The sequence below is a fragment of the Schistocerca gregaria genome, chromosome 3 (assembly GCF_023897955.1).
Source record: "Schistocerca gregaria isolate iqSchGreg1 chromosome 3, iqSchGreg1.2, whole genome shotgun sequence".
In the NCBI taxonomy this organism is placed as follows: domain Eukaryota; kingdom Metazoa; phylum Arthropoda; class Insecta; order Orthoptera; family Acrididae; genus Schistocerca; species Schistocerca gregaria.
Window position 1 is genome coordinate 563,979,459 of NC_064922.1, and position 21,918 is coordinate 564,001,376.

Below are 21,918 nucleotides of genomic sequence, written 5' to 3' on the forward strand. Positions count from 1 at the left end.
CGGTCCGGTCCCAGGTCGACGGGCACGTGCACCTTCCGCCGACCACTGGCGACAACATCGATGTACTGTGGAGACCTCACGCCGCACGTGTTGAGCAATTCGGCGGTACGTCCACCCGGCCTCCCGCATGCCCACTATACGCCCTCGTTCAAAGTCCGTCAACTGCACATACGGTTCACGTCCACGCTGTCGCGGCATGCTACCAGTGTTAAAGACTGCGATGGAGCTCCGTATGCCACGGCAAACTGGCTGACACTGACGGCGGCGGTGCACAAATGGTGCGCAGCTAGCGCCATTCGACGGCCTACACCGCGGTTCCTGGTGTGTCCACTGTGCCGTGCGTGTGATCATTGCTTGTTCAACCCTCTCGCAGTGTCCTTAGCAAGTATGGTGGGTCTGACACACCGGTGTCAATGTGTTCTTTTTTCCATTTCCAGGAGTGTATTTCTTGTCACACCCAGTGACCTATTGCTCTGTCGCACGCTGGGAGTGCCATACACCATACACTTCTGTTTCTAAATTATTCGGGCACATATAAATGGACATAAATATTCGGTGTGTCCATCTTTCGCCTTCATGACAGCCTGAACTCTGCTGGGACTCTTATCAGTGAGGTGTCTGATTGTAGGCTATTGTACCTCAGTAGCCCTAACAAGAGAAGGTAGTAATATTGGATGTTGGGGCGAGGTCGAAATTTTAACTCATTCCAAAAGTGTTCCACTGGGTTCAAGTCGAGGATCTATGCTCTCCGGTCCATTTCAGGACTGTTACTGTCAAGAAACCATTGCCTCACATTTGCTGCTTTGTAACAGGGCACGTTGTTAAGCTGATGGAAACAGCCATTGTTTCCGAACTGTTTCTCTTTCGTACGCAGTATACAGTGCTGTAAAATGTGTTCACATCGTTGCGCACTTACCGTTTTCTTAAGCGCAACTAGTGGATCACACCTGAACCACCCCCATAACATAACATCTTACTTAATTGTTCGCACTACACATAACGACCGATAAAATTCTGCAGGCATTCGTCAAACCCTTCCATCGAATTGCCACAGGGTATATCGTGCTTCACCGCTTCAAATCACTCGTTTCCAGACACCGGTTGCCCAGTGACGACGCTCTTCATACCACTCAATGCGTCGGTTGGCATTTAATACAGGAACTGGTCGGCCATTAGATCCCATTCGCCGGCCTCTGTGCCGAGCGGTTTTAGGCGCTTCAGTCTGGAACCGCGCGACCGCTACGGTCGCAGGTTCGAATCCTGCCTCGGGCATGGATGTGTGTGATGTCCTTAGGTTAGTTAGGTTTAAGTAGTTCTAAGTTCTAGGGGACTGATGACTTCAGATGTTAAGTCCCATAGCGCTCAGAGCCAGATCCCATTCTGTTTAATTCGCTACACACTGTGGTTGTACTAGCTGGACTGCTGGTAGCACTTCGGAACCCGCAAGTGTTTCTTTTTTGATTTCATGGGATTTTTTACAACCACAATACTAGAAAATTGCGGTCCGTCAGTACATGGGCATCCTTAGAAAGATTGAAATGTCTGTGATGGTTTTTGAACTCAGGTGACGTCCAATGGCTAGCACACACTCGAAGGCACTGAGGTCTCCTGAAGGAAAATTCTTCTTTTAGTGCTTCTCTACGGCCAACACTATACTCATCTCCTTTTATACTGGCACGTTCTCCTCTCGTGACTTATTATGTCAATTCTGCATTTAATAGGCGTGTCCGGATACTTTAGATTATATAGTGTACAATATATAAGCTCAGTGGACAAAAAATTTTTTCACTCCTAGAACAATCATTACAAGCATCATTTAAAACCGTGTAAGTTCGCTCGTGAACTTGATAACGGCATGTATTCGGGTAGGAACTGTGTCCACATGGTTGTTCAGGTACGTCGCATTCAATTTAAGCTACTCGCTAAGGATTTGATCGCCCAATTCCATCAAATTGCGAGGATGCTGTCGGGTTTTTACCCGCTGTTCCAACATGTCCCACAGATTTTTTACGGAGTTCACGTTACGTGATTCTGCTGGTCATCTAATAGAGTGGGGGAGTGTTCAGAAAACTGGTCTTATATTCTTCCAACCTGATTAACTTTGCTGTCGTGTTTATGTGCCTGCGTGAGTAATGGCTTCTTACAAGGTGACCGACTCCCAATTTTCGTTGCTGCAGTACCCGTTGCAATGTTTTCTTGCTAACAAGTTTCGATGGATCTTCATTCATGTCAGGTTTGGAAGCAATTTTCATTCACAGTCCGTGAAACGCGTTTCTGGTCCCCCTCAGTGAGGATTTTTTTTTCGATCACAATTCTCTAGTGTTTCGTATGTACCTGTGTTACACTACTGCTTTAGACACGTTGAACTGTGCGCCGCAAAACACAAATCGAGAACTTGACACAGATGGTCACGGGCAGAACCAAACACGATTGCCCCTTCTTGCCACTCTGTCACGTCCCTACGTTCCCATACAATGACACTTGAAACAAGTGTGTCTCACTGATAACTACTGCCTTACGTCATGTAGAGGCTTTGCACACGTGCTTGAGCACGCGACTCGATTGTGACGCCATCTGTAAAGGCTTAACGATTCATATGTGCATGCGCACTTGGGTGACTAATTTTTTCGCTTACTGCTTCTGCCTTTGATTCTATAAATTTCGTATCATTAATTTTTGGATTGCTTGGATTGCAGTTGAGCGATCTTCACCTGTTAAAGTAATTATAAAATGTTCGTTAATCCATCGGCATCTTGGCTGATTGTTTACTGACTGGTGTACGTCATGAACGTTGAAAAATGGACTGACAACATTATCATAACCAGAGAGACAGATCTTTGTGTCCAACAAGTGGCGTCGGTCGTAGCTAAACAGTTCCCTCACACTGTGTGCTGAATAGTATATTACACTGAAAGAAACTGCCGAGTGCCTTGCTGTCAAGTGGATACATCCCAGTAGTCATGGCAGTGGGGTGTGCTGTCACCGCCTGATAACGTCGTTCGCTTGTGTTTCCGTGTTCTGTCGTGCGAAACATTCATATTATTAGCTTTGTCTTGTACAAGACTAAAATAATGTGGCGTGGGTGTTAAATATTGTAAAAAGATGGATGTGGCTGCTGCAGTGCCACAGTCAAAAAAGGTTCGAAAATATGATAGGCATCAACGTTGGCGAATCACACACGAGCCGTTCAGAGAGACGTATACCACCCAGAATGTTTCATAACAGACTGCACAAGCCGTTCAACAAAAACGTTCCAACAATAGCTTTATACATTGTGATTGAAATTTTACATTTACAGGTTAGTATCAAGTTATAAGAAATATATAATTATGAATTTACAGTCAGCCTCAAACTTCAAATTTTCTCTTGTGAAAAAGCTGACTTATGGACAAACACCACTAGACAGCCAGTCTCCTACCTGTATGCCACACGATACGTAGACTGCTCACGGCTTCATCGTGTGGGGGGGTTCTCTGATCCTAATGAATCCTAGAACGCGTGGCCAGGCACCTATACGTTTGCTCCATCGCGTACCCTAACTAGTTGACGATTCTCTCACATGTAGAGGTACTGCTTTTTTATCCACCTTGTTTGTAATCTGTGATAATTCAGCGGCATTACCTTCACCATCATCATCGACTTGAAAGGTGCAGCGTCTGTGACAGAATCGTTTCTATAGTTTCTCTGGGTACTACTGGGCCGGTACAAAGGTGGTCGGAACGTAAGAACAGTGGATTGCCAATACCCACTCTCAGTACAGACTACGGAGCCAGTTCGCCTACCCCGCCGGGAAGTGGCAACCCGCTACACTCTTGTGTCTCGCAGTACGTTGCGTGCGCCAGGCTTTCCGACTGATGATTGGTGGACGCCGCTGGCCATCCGTTGCTACACTGCCCGCGGTATAAACAGTGCGTTGATTCATGTCCAGCTGTCACCAGCTGAAGACAATGATGTGTCTGTCTGCCGAAACAGCGGGTCTGCTTATTGTCTTTGGCGGCTTACATCCTCCAGTAAATTTCAGTCAACAAACAACCAGTTGTGCTTTGTCGTGAGAGGTTGTTGTAAAAAATCCGTGCAACGGGGTATTTAGGTGATTTTGAAGTCCGCGATTTGTAGATTACGTAATTCGTTAGACAGTGAGAGAGGGAGCAGTTTTTGTCAACGACAACAGACGCAAAAATGTCGACAGTTTAAGTTCCATAGGGTCTATGATTCAAAGGGTCTACATGCTCTGGAAACATTTCGAAAATAGAAGTTAAAAAAAAGCATAAACGTCAAATAAATACCTTCAAATTAATAGCATTCTCCGATCGCTATAGACGTAGACTGCTAAGAACATATCACAACCAAATAACGTACATACACTGAGGTGCCAAAAGACATGGGATAGCGATATGCAAATATACAGATGGCGGTAGTATCGCGTACACAAGGTGCAAAAGGGCAGGGCATTGGCTGAGGTGTCATTTGTGCTCAAGTGATTCACGTTGAAACGTTTCCGGCATGTTTGCGGATGTACGACGAGAATTAACAGACGTTGAACGCGAAATGATAGTTCGAGCTAGAGGCATGAAACATTCCATTTCGGAAATCGGTAGGGAATTCAGTACTTCGAGATCCACAGTGTCAAAAGTGCGCGAGAATACCAAATTTCAGGCATCACTTCTCATCACGGACAACGCAGTGGCCGATATCCTTCACTTAACAGCCGAGAGAATTAGCGTTTTAGTAGTGTTGTCAGTCCTAACATACAAGCAATAGTTAATAAAATAACCGCAGAAATCAGTGTGTGATCTATGAGAAATTACTCCATAATGCTGAGGGCTGTGTTTACGTGGAATGGATTTGGTCCTTCGGTCCAACGGAACCGATCATTGACTGGAAATTTATGTGTTAGGCTACGTGGAGACCATTTGCAGCCATTCATGAACTTCATGTACTTAAACAACGATGGAATTTTTATGGATGAGAATGCACCATGTCACCAGGCCACAGTTGTTGGCGATAGGTTTGAAGAACATTCTGGACAGTTCGATTTGGCCACCCAAATTGCCCGACATGAATCGTATGGAACATTTCTAGAACGCAGTTGGGAAGTAAATTTGTGCACAAAATCCTGCACCGGCAACACTTCCTCGATTATTACGAACGGCTGTAGAAGCAACGTGGCTCAGTATTTCTGCAGCGGATTTCCAGCGACTTGCTGTGGCCGTGCCACGTTAAGTTGCTGCACTATGCCGAACAAAACGATGTCCGACAGGGTATTAAGAGGCATCCCATGACTTTTGTCACCTTAGTGTATCATCTGTATAACAAAGTTTGTGACCATTAATAGGACTAAACATCTGTTTCGACATGTAACACGTACAGAATGGCTTGTAAGTATCGGAACGTAAGAGTCGCGGTGATGAGACGGAATGTGTATGTATCTCTGTACACTCGCGTTTGTGGGGACAGAATGGAAGACTGAAACTTCACAAGTGATTATTCTTTGAAACATATGACATAATAGCTGCAGAACTGTCATGTAATTACGTTCTCGAAAGAACAGATACCACTGATGACCGTGCAGCTTCTCTAGAATGAAATGATAATTAAATCGAAATCCTTAGGGTGCCGACAGGTGTTGCTGATATACATCAATGGGGACAGATGAAAATGTGTGCCCCGACTGGGACTCGAACCCGGTATCTCCTGCTGACATGGCAGACGCCTATCCTTTCCGTTAATTATCATTTCATTCTAGATAAGCTACGCGGTCATCAATGGTATCTGTTCTTCCAGGATAATGCTGTCGCGTTATCCTCTGTGCCCTCGGTGGCTCAGATGGATAGTGTGTCTGCCATGTAAGCAGGAGATGCCGGGTTCGAGTCCCGGTCGGGGCACACATTTGCAGCTGTCCCCATTGATGTATATCTACAACACCTGTCGGCAGCTAAGGGTTTCGATTTAATTATAATTTCATGTAATTGTTGTAACTGCCGGATTACAGTTTCCAACGATATTGGTGTATGTCAGTAAATCTACACAACATATAAGTAAGTAGCAATCTATGCTCATAGTTGTAATGTATCATGAAAATAATGTCACGAACATTGTACCGAAGGTTACCTGGTAATTGCAGTTGAGCCGAAACATATTTGTAGTGAAAGGGAACGAAATGAAGATTAATGTTACTCAGCAGCGAGTCCGGACACTCGTGATAAGTACGGCATAAATATGGTTCATGTTCCATATATGGTAGTCAAGTATAACAACAATGAAACTAGACACATATTGAAGTAGCGAGAGGCCGCATCTCGTGGTCGTGCGGTAGCGTTCTCGCTTCCCGCGCCCCGGTTCCCGGGTTCGATTCCCGGCGGGGTCAGGGATTTTCTCTGTCTCGTGATGGCTGGGTGTTGTGTGTTCTCCTTAGGTTAGTTAGGTTTAAGTAGTTCTAAGTTCTAGGGGACTAATGACCATAGATGTTAAGTCCGATAGTGCCAGAGCCATTTGAACCATTTTTTTGAAGTAGCGATATGTTGTTAGAAATATGCATGAATACGACACAAATTCTTTGTTGTGAGGGAGGTGGCGAAGTGTTAAGTCATTGGACCCGCATTCTGGAGAGCAACGGTTCAAACTCCGTACGGCCATCCAAGTTTAGGTTTTCCAAAGTTTCCTTAAGTCACCTCCGGCGAATACCGGGATAATTCCTATGAAAAGGCACTGCCTATTTCTTCCCCCACCCAAGCTCTTGTTCCGTTTCTTATGACTTCGTCGCCTGCCAGACTTCACAAGGGGGAATGAGGCAAAGGCGACGAGTGCTACAACCTTGATGCAGTGCTCGCGGGAAATTACTCTAACAAGTAGTACTTGGATTCTGATTGGTTGCTGTAGTGAAAGCTAGAGGAAATTATCCCTCTATCTGCAAGCCAAACTGCTTATTTTCATTAAAATAATAGCAAAATTAATATTTAGCTCGAAATAGCATGGGAGACCCTTTCAAAGACATATGTATGTTGACACAATCAGGACATCATGTTTAGTCAACTTTAGATAAACAGATTACGCACGAAGGAGAGAGAAACCACTTCGCGAGTCATCATCGATGTAATGAATGACCGCCTGGTGAATTATTTCCGCCAAACAGTCAGTGCTAAGTCTGAGGGCATGGCGTTAGGGAGTGCGCAGTTAATCCTTGGATTCACGGCAGTATGAGAACAAATACAGTTTTAAATATTTCTCAAAACTAACCTTCATTATAATAGTAAGCAACGAATACAAGAAGAAATTGTCAGAAAGTAAACAGTGAATTGTTTTAAGGTGGTGATTTGACTTTGGTACCGATGGAACATACAGTTCTCAACCACCCATCATTTCATGTGATACATTTGAAAGCAAAATCGCGTTTTACTTAGGCACAATCCCACACCTCGAAACCTCCATGGACTCATAACGCCTGAAACAAGTAATAACGCCTAAAATATCTAGCAAAAATGACCCTAAAATTTAATAAGTTTTGTATCAAAACTACATACTGCCCCATTGGTTTCTTTGCGAAACCATTCATAAAAGCTAAGTCGCAGACTCAAGGTTAGATTATAATAATTTCAGGTGTACTACTTTCTCTGTCGGTGATCTTCAAAATATAGCCACTATAAAAATAACTCATGTCACCCTCTCCTACAATCCTATACCAAAAGCTCCATGCGTACTGTTGCTTTCAAAGCTATAAGTGACTGCTGCAATGCACTATATTCGTAGTACCTCAGTGTACCACTAGAGGGGCTCTCTTGTAACAGCATCTGTGATTTCATGCTAAACGCAAAGGCCCTTAAAGAAATGGTCGTTTCAGGCAGACACCATGTTGCTTAAAGAGTTAAGCTCTGTTATCTGCAAGGATACCGAATGGTATTCTTAATTCAGGAATATGTAATTGTCTTTCGATGTATTGCTGATGTGTTCTTCGGTTAGAAAAAAAGGATTGCATTTTGACTATTGATAATAACACATGATTTTTTGAGTGAACTAGACAGGCATACGAATGATAACGAATGTTGTACTACAGCTTTGCTATTTTGTCTGAATGCATGTTCATAAAAAATCGCTATTAACTGCCGACTTTACTACTTAGGTGAGGTTAAAGCTGTTTCACTCTAATTCGATAAAAGTCTGTCATCAAAAGCGACGACTCAAGACTTGCGTGGTAATCCTGTGCTGGGGCGACGACGTCGCATGAAGACGCCACGTTGGAGTAAATAAAAGTACTGATCTGTCAGGATACAACCATGCCCCTTACACGTGCTGCTACTCCAGTACAAATGGAGACTGCTACGTGCTATCTGCGTTAAGAAGGGAAGGAAATGGCGCACTGCTTCCTAAACCACGTGCCATTTGCCAGCCACTTAATTTCATCGCCGGTGAAAAGGCGTGTTTGATTTCGCCGTACGTGGCATACCTGTTGAGAAGGGGTGGACCGTTCGAGATGACGCCGTAACGGGAAGGCATATGATGTACACCGGGCGAAGCAGTGACAGACAGAGAGAGCATTCCGAGCTAAAAGACGTCAGTTAGTACTGAACATAGGCCTTAAGCAGAGAGATATGTAGTTAATGTAATGCAGTTACCAGTAACGTTGTACTGATAAATAAGTACTTCATGCGATGAGGCCCTGAGGAACACGGCGATGTTATAAGACTACTTATCGAATCCGCTGTGGCGATCTGCAGCAAGTCCTCGTGGATTCCATCTCTCCACTTTTTCTTTGCTGTACTTTGTGATCTTCTTCCGAGTAAAATCCATGCATTTCAAACGCGATCAATGTTGTCCATCCATGTGACGTGACGAGCCCGTGCAAGCGATTTGGTTCTCATCAGGCCTGCAATTTTTGAGCAGTTGTACATCCCATCCAGATCAGGAGAAAAGCCGGTAGCGCTGTCCGTAAGGGCGGAGAGGTTTGCATGGTGATACGACGCTAAGAGGCCTGTGGAAGCATAGCTGCTGGAAGGTTCTACCCGTTCGGACAGGTCTTGGTCGATGGACTATTTTCATAGTGGTCTGTACACACAATCCGTATTCTTCATTCGTTCAAATTTTGAGGAAAATGATAATGAAACTAGATACTCGTAGGAAAACCAATTCATATTTGGGACGATCACGGAAAATTTGGCAACGGGAAGCATTGTATTGGTAACGGTACAAGTGAATTACGGCAATTGAAGATGTATGAAAGCCCGGACCCGTCTTGGCATAAATGAGTCTTTACGAAAATTGACTGATTGCTGTATTTGTTAATGTAATCAAATCCAGAGCCACGGAGCTCAACCATGGATAAATTAACGCAATGAAATGCTGATGAAAGATAAAACATTTGTTCATTAATCAAAGTTATATCATACATAGAGGACCTTGCAGAACCCCGAGGCTGTTTTTCAGATATTGATTCTTGATGGATGCAACAAGCTATAAATAATTTTCAAAACGCTTTATTTTACAACCACGACCGGCATCAGAACATCATGTCTCATATCCAGGTCGCTATACTTATTTCAACACGGTATTATATACGTCAGCGTCGAGTCGTCCGTTCCTGTACCGTATATGTCCTTAATTAGCGTCGTCGTAGATGTGCTATAGCTCTACTCCAAAAATATGTGCTTATTAACCTGCTTATGATTTCAATCTTAAGTTAATTAGATGTAAACTCTCACAGTGTGGAAAATACGTTACTTCGAACTTTTAGAAGCTATAATTTGCTCATCTGACTTGCGTAAGAGTAAAAGTAATTCAGTGATATGCAAATATACGTCTTAATTTACAGTACGCTCTCGGATGGCCATTTCATTTTGTATCAAAAATCTACCATCAATTACCACCTACTAAAAAAAAAGACATTTAAGTATTTTTCTGTTATTAACTTGTAGCAGGCCAGCACATATTTTTTGCTTCTACACTCCTGGAAATTGAAATAAGAACACCGTGAATTCATTGTCCCAGGAAGGGGAAACTTTATTCACACATTCCTGGGGTCAGATACATCACATGATCACACTGACAGACCACAGGCACATAGACACAGGCAACAGAGCATGCACAATGTCGGCACTAGTACAGTGTATATCCACCTTTCGCAGCAATGCAGGCTGCTATTCTCCCATGGAGACGATCGTAGAGATGCTGGATGTAGTCCTGTGGAACGGCTTGCCATGCCATTTCCACCTGGCGCCTCAGTTGGACCAGCGTTCGTGCTGGACATGCAGACCGCGTGAGACGACGCTTCATCCAGTCTCAAACATGCTCAATGGGGGACAGATCCGGAGATCTTGCTGGCCAGGGTAGTTTACTTACACCTTCTAGAGCAGGTTGGGTGGCACGGGATACATGCGGACGTGCATTGTCCTGTTGGGACAGCAAGTTCCCTTGCCGGTCTAGGAATGGTAGAACGATGGGTTCGATGACGGTTTGGATGTACCGTGCACTATTCAGTGTCCCCTCGACGATCACCAGTGGTGTACGGCCAGTGTAGGAGATCGCTCCCCACACCATGATGCAGGGTGTTGGCCCTGTGTGCCTCGGTCATATGCATTCCTGATTGTGGCCCTCACCTTCACGGCGCCAAACACGCATACGACCATCATTGGCACCAAGGCAGAAGCGACTCTCATCGCTGAAGACGACACGTCTCCATTCGTCCCTCCATTCACGCCTGTCGCGACACCACTGGAGGCGGGCTGCACGATGTTGGGGCGTGAGCGGAGACGGCCTAACGGTGTGCGGGACCGTAGCACAGCTTCATGGAGACGGTTGCGAATGGTCCTCGCCGATACCCCAGGAGCAACAGTGTCCCTAATTTGCTGGGAAGTGGCGGTGCGGTCCCCTACGGCACTGCGTAGGATCCTACGGTCTTGGCGTGCATCCGTGCGTCGCTGCGGTCCGGTCCCAGGTCGACGGGCACGTGCACCTTCCGCCGACCACTGGCGACAACATCTATGTACTGTGGAGACCTCACGCCCCACGTGTTGAGCAATTCGGCGGTACGTCCACCCGGCCTCCCGCATGCCCACTATACGCCCTCGCTCAAAGTCCGTCAACTGCACATACGGTTCACGTCCACGCTGTCGCGGCATGCTACCAGTGTTAAAGACTCGATGGAGCTCCGTATGCCACGGCAAACTGGCTGACATTGACGGCGGCGGTGCACAAATGCTGCGCAGCTAGCGCCGTTGGACGGCCAACACCGCGGTTCCTGGTGTGTCCGCTGTGCCGTGCGTGTGATCATTGCTTGTACAGCCCTCTCGTAGTGTCCGGAGCAAGTATGGTGGGTCTGACACACCGGTGTCAATGTGTTCTTTTTCCCATTTCCAGGAGTGTGTTATATACGAGGCTTGTCTAGAAAGAAAGTTCCGATCGGTCGCGAAATGGAAACCACTGGGAAAATCCGTTAATGCTTTGCACAGATGTGTTGGGTAGAGTGCCTAGTGTGCCCGTCGATCGTTTCGCGTCGCTCTCTTCAGTTTTGAGTGAACAGTGAGCACGTAAAGATGCGTAGGGAATAGCGTCTCCTGCCAAGTATGAGGGCCTGGTTTGAGTTTTCGCCTGTGTCATGCAACCCACATAACAAAGCTGTCGAGCAGTTCCTTCTTCATCCCAATTCTCGGCCGCACACTGCAGGGGCAATGAAGACGCTCCTGCAGCGTTTCCGGTGGGAAGTGTTTGATCACTCACAATACAGTCCATAATTGGCTCCCCCCGAGTCTCATCTCTGCTCACAAGAACTGCTGGCTATGAAGACAAAATTTTTCCACAGACAACGAGCTGCAGACCAGTGCAGATAACAGGCCGAAAGCACAGGTGGCTGCTCTCTATGACGTAAATTGGAAAGTTGATTCGACACTACGACCACACTCGAAGCTGGAGGGGCGACTACGTTGCAAATAAAACGTTTCTGGTTTTCACTGTGGTTTCCATTTCACGACCGATCGGAACTTATTTCTGGACGACCCTCGTAGTAGAGGCTCATTGATTCCTCGGAAGTTAGTGGTAGCTTTGCATAGCGGATTATCTTTGCTTTGTAAGAAAACACTGGAATGTTCACTGAAGTGATAAGTCATGGGATATCTTGTGTCGGACCTCCTTTTGTCCGGCATAGTGCACTAACTCGATGTATCATGGGCTCAAGAAGTCGTTGGAAGTCCCTGCACAAAATGTCGAGCCACGTTGCGTCTATAACCGTTCATAATTGCGAAAGTGTTTCCAGTGCAGGATTTTGTGTACAGACTGACCTCTCCATTATGTCCGATAAATATTCGATGGGCGGCCATACCATTCGCACGAATTGTCATAATGTTCTTCAAACCAATCGCAAGCAATTTTGACCCGGTGACATGGCGCAAGGTCATCCATAAAAATTCCATCGTTGTCTCGGAAAATGAAGTTAATGATTGGATGCAAATGATCTCAGAGTAGCCGACCGTAGCAAGTCCAGCCAATGATCGATTCAGTTATACCTTAGGACCCAGTCCCTTCCATGCAAACACAGCCCACACCATTATGCCACCACCACCAGATTTCACAATGCCCTGTTGACAACTTGGGTCCTTGGTTTCGTGAGGTTTGCACCACACTCTTGCCCTCCTATCAGCTCGTGCCAACTGAAATCGGGTCTCATTTGACAAGGTCACTGTTTTTCCAGTCGTTTAGGATCCAAGCGATATGGTCGCGAGCCCAGGAGAGACGCGGTAGGCTATGTCGTGCTTTTACCAAGGCACCCCGTCGCCTGCTGCCGTAGACTATAAACGCCAAATTTCGTCACACTGTCCTAGCGGCTATGTTCGTCGTACGTCCCACATTGATTTCTTCGGTTATTTCACACAGTGTAGCATGTGTGTCTGCACTGACAACTCTAAACAAAAGCCGCTGCTCTCAGTCTTTAAGATGAAAGGTAATGCCTGAAATTTGGTATTCTCGACACTCTCTTCACAGTGCGGATTTCGAGATATTAAATTCCCTAACGATTTCCGAAATAGAAGGTTCCATGCGTGTAGCTCCAACTACCATACCGCGTCCAAAGTGTGTTATTTCCCGTCGTGCGGCCATAATCACGTCGGAAACCTTTTCACCTGAATCACCGAGTACAAATCACAACTCGGCCAGCACATTGCCCTTTTGTACCTTGTGTACGGGATACTACCGCCTTCTGTATATGTGCATATCGCGGTCCAACGACTTCTGTCTCCTCAACGTTACATAAGTGCCTAAAACTGCAACTGACATGATGTTTGTGAAGCGTTTATATGCCAGAGTTGTTTGTGTGATAACGTTTGTTGGTTAGTTACATGTTCCATGAATCATTTTACACCGTAGATCATAATGATATGGAACGAGAATTTTACATTCGCATATCAAAATTATATGCTCATATGATTACTTTCTGAATATTTATAAGGTTTTACAAAACTAAAAAAAAAGATATACAGATGTGGTTAGTAATTCCTTACCAACCACGATTCACAGATTACAATAATAGAAATTCTTGTACGGAATAGGAGGAGGTGTCAAGAAGAAATTTTCTCAGTTTGTTTTCAAATTTTACTTTGCTATGTGTCCGACATTTTATATCACTGGGCAAGTGATCAAAAATTTTTGTTGCAGCATTGTGCACTCCTTTTTGTACTAAAGACAACCTTAATGTGTAGTAATTAATGCAATTTCTGCTCCTGGTTTTGTAATTATGAGCATCATTGTCCCTCCTGAACTGTAGTGGTTTGTTTAAAACAAACTTCATGAGTAAATAAATATGCTGTGAAGCAGTAGTCAGTATTTCCTAGACGTCTACAAGTTAGTCCTGGGTGAGTACCCCGCATTATTATTACAGCAGATTCCTGAGCGATGAGGACTTTTCGTGAAGATTCGATCTGACATTGTTGAATGAAAATATGGAAAACTTCTTAACTTACTGATGTGTGTCTCTGCAAGATTTGCAATTATCCTAAGTGCAGACCTTGCTGAACTAAGACGTTTTAGAAGTACCAAAAATTTTGACGTTCTCACCCTATTTATATCTCCTCGCCTTGCGTTGCACGTAACATTGGTGTAGTTTCCCTACATGTGCAGAACTGAATATGTTACGTCTATTTTAAAATTGAGGGTCAAACCATTCACAGAAAACCAGTCACTGATACTTTTAAGAACTTTGTTTACCATTTCTTCTATTTCTGTACGTATGTTTGGATTGATTATAGTAGTAGAGTCATATGCAAGAAGAACTAATTCTGATTGTTGTATATTAGAAGGAAGATTGTACATGTGTAAGGGAGAATAGTAAACCTAAGATTAAACATTGGGAAACCTCATACGTGATTTCTGCCCTGGCAGAATTACGTCCCCGGACTATATTGGTTGAATTACGAAGTGTACATCCTCACAGAAATGCAGTCGGAGACAAACGAGAGGAAAAGACGTTCTCTAGAACAAATGTACTGTTAGTGTATATAACCGACTAATTTTGTGTCACCAATTACTGTTGATTGGTGTATTTTTCTGCATCATTGAATTCATCCATACACAGGACAAAGTGGCGCTAACTGAGCATATATTCTCACGCAGTGGAAAAGCGGACGACTTGATGTTGACCAATGTAATTCTTCATGCTTTTCCGGCGATCTGTTGACTTCTTGGATATTGGGGAATCCAACCGGGTGTTCGCGTTGTTCTCACACGACATTTCAACAGCGTGCCTCGCGTCTTCTTCAGGTGTTGAGTCGATGGAGTCCAGTATTTATGCCTGGAAGGAGCTGGGCGTTCCCTAATCGGTCCGCGCCGAGTGTTTCGTCTGTGCTCCGCGCGAGCCGGACTCGGCTTGATTGAACCCGTCCAGTCGTGGATGTTCCGACTGCCGTCCGCGCCCGTTTTGGCCGTCCTCAACGGTTGTGTTCGTCATCTGAGGTGTGTCAGACCCGATCTGAGATGTTGGGTACTCTGTCTGCTGACTGTTCCTATGATTTCCATCAGTCTCAGGGTAGCACCTGAAGAAGACAGCGAAGCACGCTGTTGAAATATCGTGCGTGAACGACGCGAACATCCGGCTGGATTTCCTAATATCCAAGATGTCAGTGTAATTCTGTGTTGAAAGAAATAAGTGCAGCCGTCTGAAGACGGGCAGTAAAACATAGCTTGTGGCAACAATCCGTAAATGAATATATCTATAGCGACGTTAACTGTTAAGTCTCGAAACAATGCTGCCTCGGAATGAGTTCCACGAGTGTTGTGGCTGTGTGTTGTCCAGGTGGCGGTGGCGGCGTGAAGTCGGAGACGCGGCGCGTGGCGGCGGAGGGCGTGTGGCAGGTGGTGTTCGCCGTCTTCCTGGCGTACGCGATGCTGCCGCTGCGCACCTGGGTGGCGGCGCTCTTCGGCGTGTCTCTGCCCGCCGTCCACATGGCCGTCGCCGGCGCGCTCGCCCGGGAGCTCTTCCCCAACCTTGCCTGGCAGCAGGTCAGTACTCATCTTGCCAGTGAGGGCTGCGTGTGGGTTTGCTAGGAGGTAAACTACAGGGTGACGCGGCGCTGTGGGATTCGCTGGTATCCGAGGTGCTTCGGTGTTACGGCCGAGTCCCTTGGTAGAAGGCACGGAAACTACCCAATCCCAAGTAGAGGGCAACGGACATTCTTTCGTAGAACATGATGTGCTGTAAAAGTAACGTGAAAGCATCGTAAGCTGTGACTCGTCCAATGTGCTGACACGAGTATCTTTCTTTCCATCGGAAGAGAGACGTGATGCGGGTATGCTGCATTTTTATCGTGGTTACTTTACAGAACTGTTATTTGGTATAATTCGCCATCGTAGCGATGTTCAGCGGTAGCACCAGTAACAGCTGTGTGATACGCAGCAATTTAGTTTAGTTTCTGCTTTTTCAAGCGCTTCTGCGAAGACGTGAACTGTACTTGTATATTTTACCGTTTAAGATTTTGTCTTTTCGTAAATTTTAGTGCATAGCCTTGCGTGAGACGGCCGTCAGAAGCGCCGCGTCACGTGACAACATTTAAAACTCGTTTTAGTACACATAGTATGGATTAAATGAGTGCACCAGAGTTTAGATGTTGATTTTCTGCCGTAGCTCTTATGTAAGTGCAGTTTCTAGTAAAAATTAACTCTGATACACCAATTTTCAGTAGAGAATTTTATTTCTGTTGTAAGAGCTTGCGGTATCAGGCTGCAATGAGAACGTTGTAGAGCATATTTTAGTGTTTATTCTCCCATTTACACGTTCCGTACGTTACAACCTCAATAGCGCCGCAACCAGGTAACTGTCTCTCTTGCGAGGATCTGTTAGCAGTCTAAGTTACTCCTGACTGCTTTATTTGTATTGCTTCATATCCCATATCAATTTTTTACACAGTAGGATATGGATAGGGATTGTACTTGTAGTGAGCGGACACAGGATAATCGTCTGTTGTCTTCAACAGCTGCAAGCAGCATTCGCCAAGGTCGACAGCCTTCTAGCGACTGTTAAGATCTGCTTCGACATCAAATCTCCGGTGACCTTACCAGGGGACCCGCGGTGGTCTCGCGGTTCTAGGCGCGCAGTCCGGAACCGTGCGACTGCTACGGTCGCAGGTTCGAATCCTGCCTCGGGCATGGATGTGTGTGCTGTCCTTAGGTTAGTTAGGTTTAAGTAGTTCTAAGTTCTAGGGGACTGATGACCACAGCAGTTGAGTCCCATAGTGCTCAGAGCCATTTGAACCATTTTTTACCAGGGGACCTCGGGTGTCGTTGGAATCCCCTCGTGATGTGGTTGTCGCTCTGTGTCCCGTCTACCATCTGACCAGTCCGCCCTCACTCGAGAATGAGAGGTGGACAGTGCTTAATTCACTTGTCGCTGAGCAGAAGGAGGAAGAGGGAACGGGCCGCGCAGCTGCCTTCTTAAGCCTTAGCAACAGCCACGAGGTGCTACCCAGTGTTGATAATACGTCTGAGCCAGCACGGGATGACTCTCTTGTTGGGTCAGCGGCCGATTTTCGTGCCCGGTCCGGACAAGTGAGAGAGCGGATATACTAGTCCCCATCTGCCAGGTTTCCCTTAATAGATCAGAAGTGCTATACACGCAGGTAGCGTCTACATGGGTAGCGGAGTGTTTACATGCGGATTTTTAGGTTAGAGAACAATGTCAAATAACTTCGTCGTAGATTGCTGGAGCAACGGAGGGTATGTAGCGGTTGTAAAATGACGTAGGTCAGTACTGTTTTCAAGAAAGGCCATGGAACAGATGCACTTAATTATAGGCCTATATCGTTGACGTCCATCCGTTGTAGAATTATGGAACATGTTTTTTACTGAAGAATTATGACGTTTTTTGGAGAACGAAAATCTGCTCTATGAAAATGGACATGTATTGGGCCAGCAGAGATATTAGGAAGAAGCTCAGCTTGCTCTGTTCCTCCGTGAGATCCATAGCGCTGTAGACAACTGCGCTACTGCGCTCAGGTTGATGCGTGTTCCTTAACTTCATGAAGGTATTTGACACCGTCCGGCACTGCCGCTTAGAGAAAATAATGACTTACCGAATGTTGTTGTCTTCAGTCCTGAGACTGGTTTGATGCAGCTCTCCATGCTACTCTATCCTGTGCAAGCTGCTTCATCTCCCAGTACCTACTGCAACCTACATCCTTCTGAATCTGCTTAGTGTACTCATCTCTCGGTCTCCCTCTACGATTTTTACCCTCCACGCTGCCCTCCAATGCTAAATTTGTGATCCCTTGATGCCTCAAAACATGTCCTACCAACCGATCCCTTCTTCTAGCCAAGTTGTGCCACAAACTTCTCTTCTCCCCAATCCTATTCAATACCTCCTCATTAGTTACGTGATCTATCCACCTTATCTTCAGTATTCTTCTGTAGCACCACATTTCGAAAGCTTCTATTCTCTTCTTGTCCAAACTAGTTATCGTCCATGTTTCACTTCCATACATGGCTACACTCCAAACAAATACTTTCAGAAACGACTTCCTGATACATAAATCTATATTCGATGTTAACAAATTTCTCTTCTTCAGAAACGCTTTCCTTGCCATTGCCAGTCTACATTTTATATCCTCTCTACTTCGACCATCATCAGTTATTTTACTTCCTAAATAGCAAAACTCCTTTACTACTTTAAGTGTCTCATTTCCTAATCTAATTCCCTCAGCATCACCCGATTTATCTGACAAAATTTGCGGCTTGCGCCGCGCCACAGTATCTTAGCCTGACCCTAGAGCAGCCAAAATAAAATGGCGTAGTCATTTGATAAAGTGAAGCGTCGTGCAGTAATTCGTTTTCGATAGCAGCGGAAATGTTGCAGCTGTGTCAGGTCAATCTAGGTGGCTTCTTTAAAAGTCTGAATCGTCCTGAAGTAGCTGCAATATTTCACTGCTGTCGAAAACGAATTGCCGCACCATGCTTTACTTTATCAAACGGCTGCGCTGTTTCATTTTGGCTGTTCTAGGGTCGGGCTTACATACCATGGCGGGGCCATATGAAGAAGCGCCAGTACTGCAGGGATTTACCTGCAAAAGAACAGTATGTAAAATACGTAATTTTACATTTCGAAGTCATAATTAAAGCAACGTCATCTCGTAGTTGTCCAATAATCTCACAATGGACTCACTCACCGTAATAAAACGAACAAAAAATATTTGAATCATAGTTAAGAGAATTTTCGAAGCAACAGTTGATACTTTTCACGAGCGACGTGATGGCTCTTTGGTACAAGGTAGTCAGGGAGGTAATAGCAACAAAGCAATAGCTAAATTGAGTACGTTTGATGCCATGTAACCAATGCCAAACTTGCAACGTGGTGGATAGCCTGGCACTCAAGTTTGAATGCGAAAAAAACGTTGAATTGGCTAGAGACTAAAAACATTTTAGCGATAATGAAAATTAGAAATGCCTCACTCGTTCAGTTACGGGTAGTCTTAAAACGAAAAGCAGTCGTTTAGCCTAACAAGCAAAACAACGGAGTAAATTGGTTTACGGAGAATATGGTATATTTCATCATCAAAAAAGCCACAGAAAGTCTCTTCAAGCAACTTTAACAAAAATAAAGTAGTAGGAAAGGAAGCTGAGCTTTTAATAGTAACCATGCAGTAGACGTGTCGATGTGCGTCATACGGGTTTTGTTGAAGATCACGAAATCGCACTGATTTTATGAACTGGTGCTGCTCCTTTGAAAGAATCAGTGCTGTTAGTTTTTTTTTTTTTTTTTTTTTTTTTTTTTTACGAATGCGTCCAATTATCACCTGCTTTGCAGTTTCGCTTTATGTAATAAATTCATATTATCATACTATGACGGCTTACACGACCGTTAGTTGCTGGTGAGTCTTCCTAGTTCTGTGGCCGAGGTCCATGAAGCTTCTCTGTTCCTGAGGTTACATCCAGAGCTGCGCTGGACACTTTCAAAGTGCTCCTGTGACCCTGGGTCTGGCCACCTTGCCTGTAGTCACACAATTCAGCAGCTTCCGCTGATTAGTTTCCATAAAAATTCCCGTTTTTACGAAATTTCAGAAGTGCATAATATTGAAGGTAGGAAGCTGTAGTTGTGGATTTACGTTTAATTTTAAATAAAAGCATTCTGTAGAAGTTTCTGTGGAGTAACCTTTTTTCAATTTTCATCTTATTCAGTAAAACTGACTTTTGAACTAAAATTTGTAAAGCATATTAGATTAACTGACCATTATAATTATGGTATAATGCTACCAAAGTGCTGTATTCAACAAATGTAACGAAAACCTTACCAAATTTCAAGATGATGCTGTAAATCGACAGTACAAAAGGGACAATTCAGACGTCAAAATTTAACCCGCGGTTCTGTTAGAAAAATTCTGGAAGTCAAATTTTAAGAGTTTATAGATCATAAATAGAGTACAATTTTACTCAGATAAATATTGAGGAAGTCTTTAGTCTTCAATTTACAACAATTTAAACGATTTTTTTAAAATCAGAAAGGGTGCCTTATGGGCACTGCTACAGTCAATGGAGTCGTCCTAACTGCAGGTGTTAGGTTTGCTTCCGCAAGGGGAATATACATTGAAGTGCCAAAGAAACTGGTGTAGGCATGCGTATTCAAATACAGAGATATTGAAACGTCCCCTTAGAAAAATTTATGAATGTCTGTGCTGATACACCTTTTACATTATTTGCTTTTCAAACACCTGAGCACAACTGAACGTACTCAGACAATTCTCACTTTGCTTGTTCTGATCATCACTAAATTGACACACAATATTTTTAGCGCAGCGCAGTCTGACTTTAGATAATCCCTACAAAAGAATGGCCCGGACTAACAGTAACCTATACCTTTCACAAATCACTTACCACACACAAATCTTCGTTACTCGAACTACTGCAATACAGTGGGCGCCACTACTGCCAGCTAAATAAAAGATTCAAACTACTGAGGGCACTAACTACTGATAGGCATAGTTAGCAAATGAAAGATTTTGATAGGGAACAAACAATGTATTTACCTTAATAGTGTCCAAAAGTCATAATATATATAGCACATCCAGTCTTACAAAATTTACTGTCTTTGATGGACACACGTCCAGATCATCCGCTCTCAAAACTCCGCCATCTCTCTCCTCACGTCCACCACTGCTGGCGTCTCACCTCCAACTGCGCAACGCTACGCGCTGTTAACGGCCAACTGCCCAACACTACAGTAGCGAATATTACAACAATGCTAACCAGTCACAGACTGCACACAGCACAGCCAGTGATTTTCATATAGAGCGCTACGTGGCGTTACCAATATAAAAACCTAAACAGCCTACTTACAATATGTAAACAGGTAGGATACGGCGCTCCGGTCGGAAACACTTATATAAGACAAGTGTGTGGCGCAGTTGTTAGATCTGTTACTGCTGCTACAATGCCAATTTATAAACATTTCTGTAAGTTTGAACGTGATGTTATAGTCTGTGCACGAACGACAGCATCTCCGAGGTATCGATGAAGTGTGACTTTTCCCGTACGTCAATTTCACGAGTATACCGTGAATATCATGAATCCGGTAAAACATCAAATCTCCGACATCGCTACGGCCGCAAAAATATCCTGCAAGAACAGGACCATCGACGATTGAAGAGAATCGTTCAACGTGACGTGCATACCTTCCCCAAATTGCTGCAGATTTCAATGCTGGGCCATCAACAAGTGTCAGCGTGCAAGTCATTCAACGAAACATCATCGATAAGGGCTTTCGGAGCCGAAGGCCCACTCGTGACTGCACGACACAAAGCTTTACGCCTCGCCTGGGCCCGTCAACACAGACATTGTACTGTTGGTGACAGGAAACATGTTGCCTTGTCGGACGAGTCTCGTTTCAAATTGTATCTAAGGGATGGACGTGTACGGTATGGAGACAACGTCATGAATCCATGGACCCTGCACGTCGGCAGGGGACTGTTCAAGCTGGTGGAGGCTCTGTAATTTTGTGTGCAGTTGGAGTGATATGGGACACCTGACACGTCTAGATACGCTTCTTAACAGGTGACACGTACGTAAGAATCCTGTCTGATCATTTCCATCCATTCATTTCCATGGACATTATTGAGCATGACTGGGATGCCTTGCAACTTGCTGTTCAGAAGAGATGTCCACTCTCTCGTACTCTCACGGATTTATGGACAGCCCTGCAGGATTCATGGTGTCAGTTTCTTATAGCACTATTTTAGACATTAGTCGAGCCCATGTCAGGTCATGTTGAGGCGCCTCTGTATACTCGCGGGGGCCCTACACGATAATAGGCAGGTGAACAAGTTTCTTTGGTTCTTCGTTGTACAAGGACCAACGTAGTAGCATAAAAAAATTCATTCAATCATCGTCACCCGCGCTGGACGCGTCTCGCTACTCCTCAGAATGTTCCATAATTCTGACCGTGTCCCCGTGCACTAAGCTTGTTTT

The 21,918-nt window shown here is 44.8% G+C and overlaps 1 protein-coding gene across 6 annotated transcripts in view; it reads left to right on the forward strand.

Annotated features, from left to right (window-relative positions):
* LOC126356172 (Ca(2+)/calmodulin-responsive adenylate cyclase) overlaps positions 1–21,918 on the forward strand; it is a 1,163,484-nt gene that overhangs the window by 830,760 nt on the left and 310,806 nt on the right. For all 6 annotated transcript variants that reach the window (XM_050006929.1, XM_050006931.1, XM_050006933.1 and 3 more), the window contains exon 8: positions 15,266–15,471. In XM_050006929.1, the coding sequence (XP_049862886.1) occupies positions 15,266–15,471 (206 nt within the window). The remainder of the gene's footprint in view (positions 1–15,265; positions 15,472–21,918) is intronic.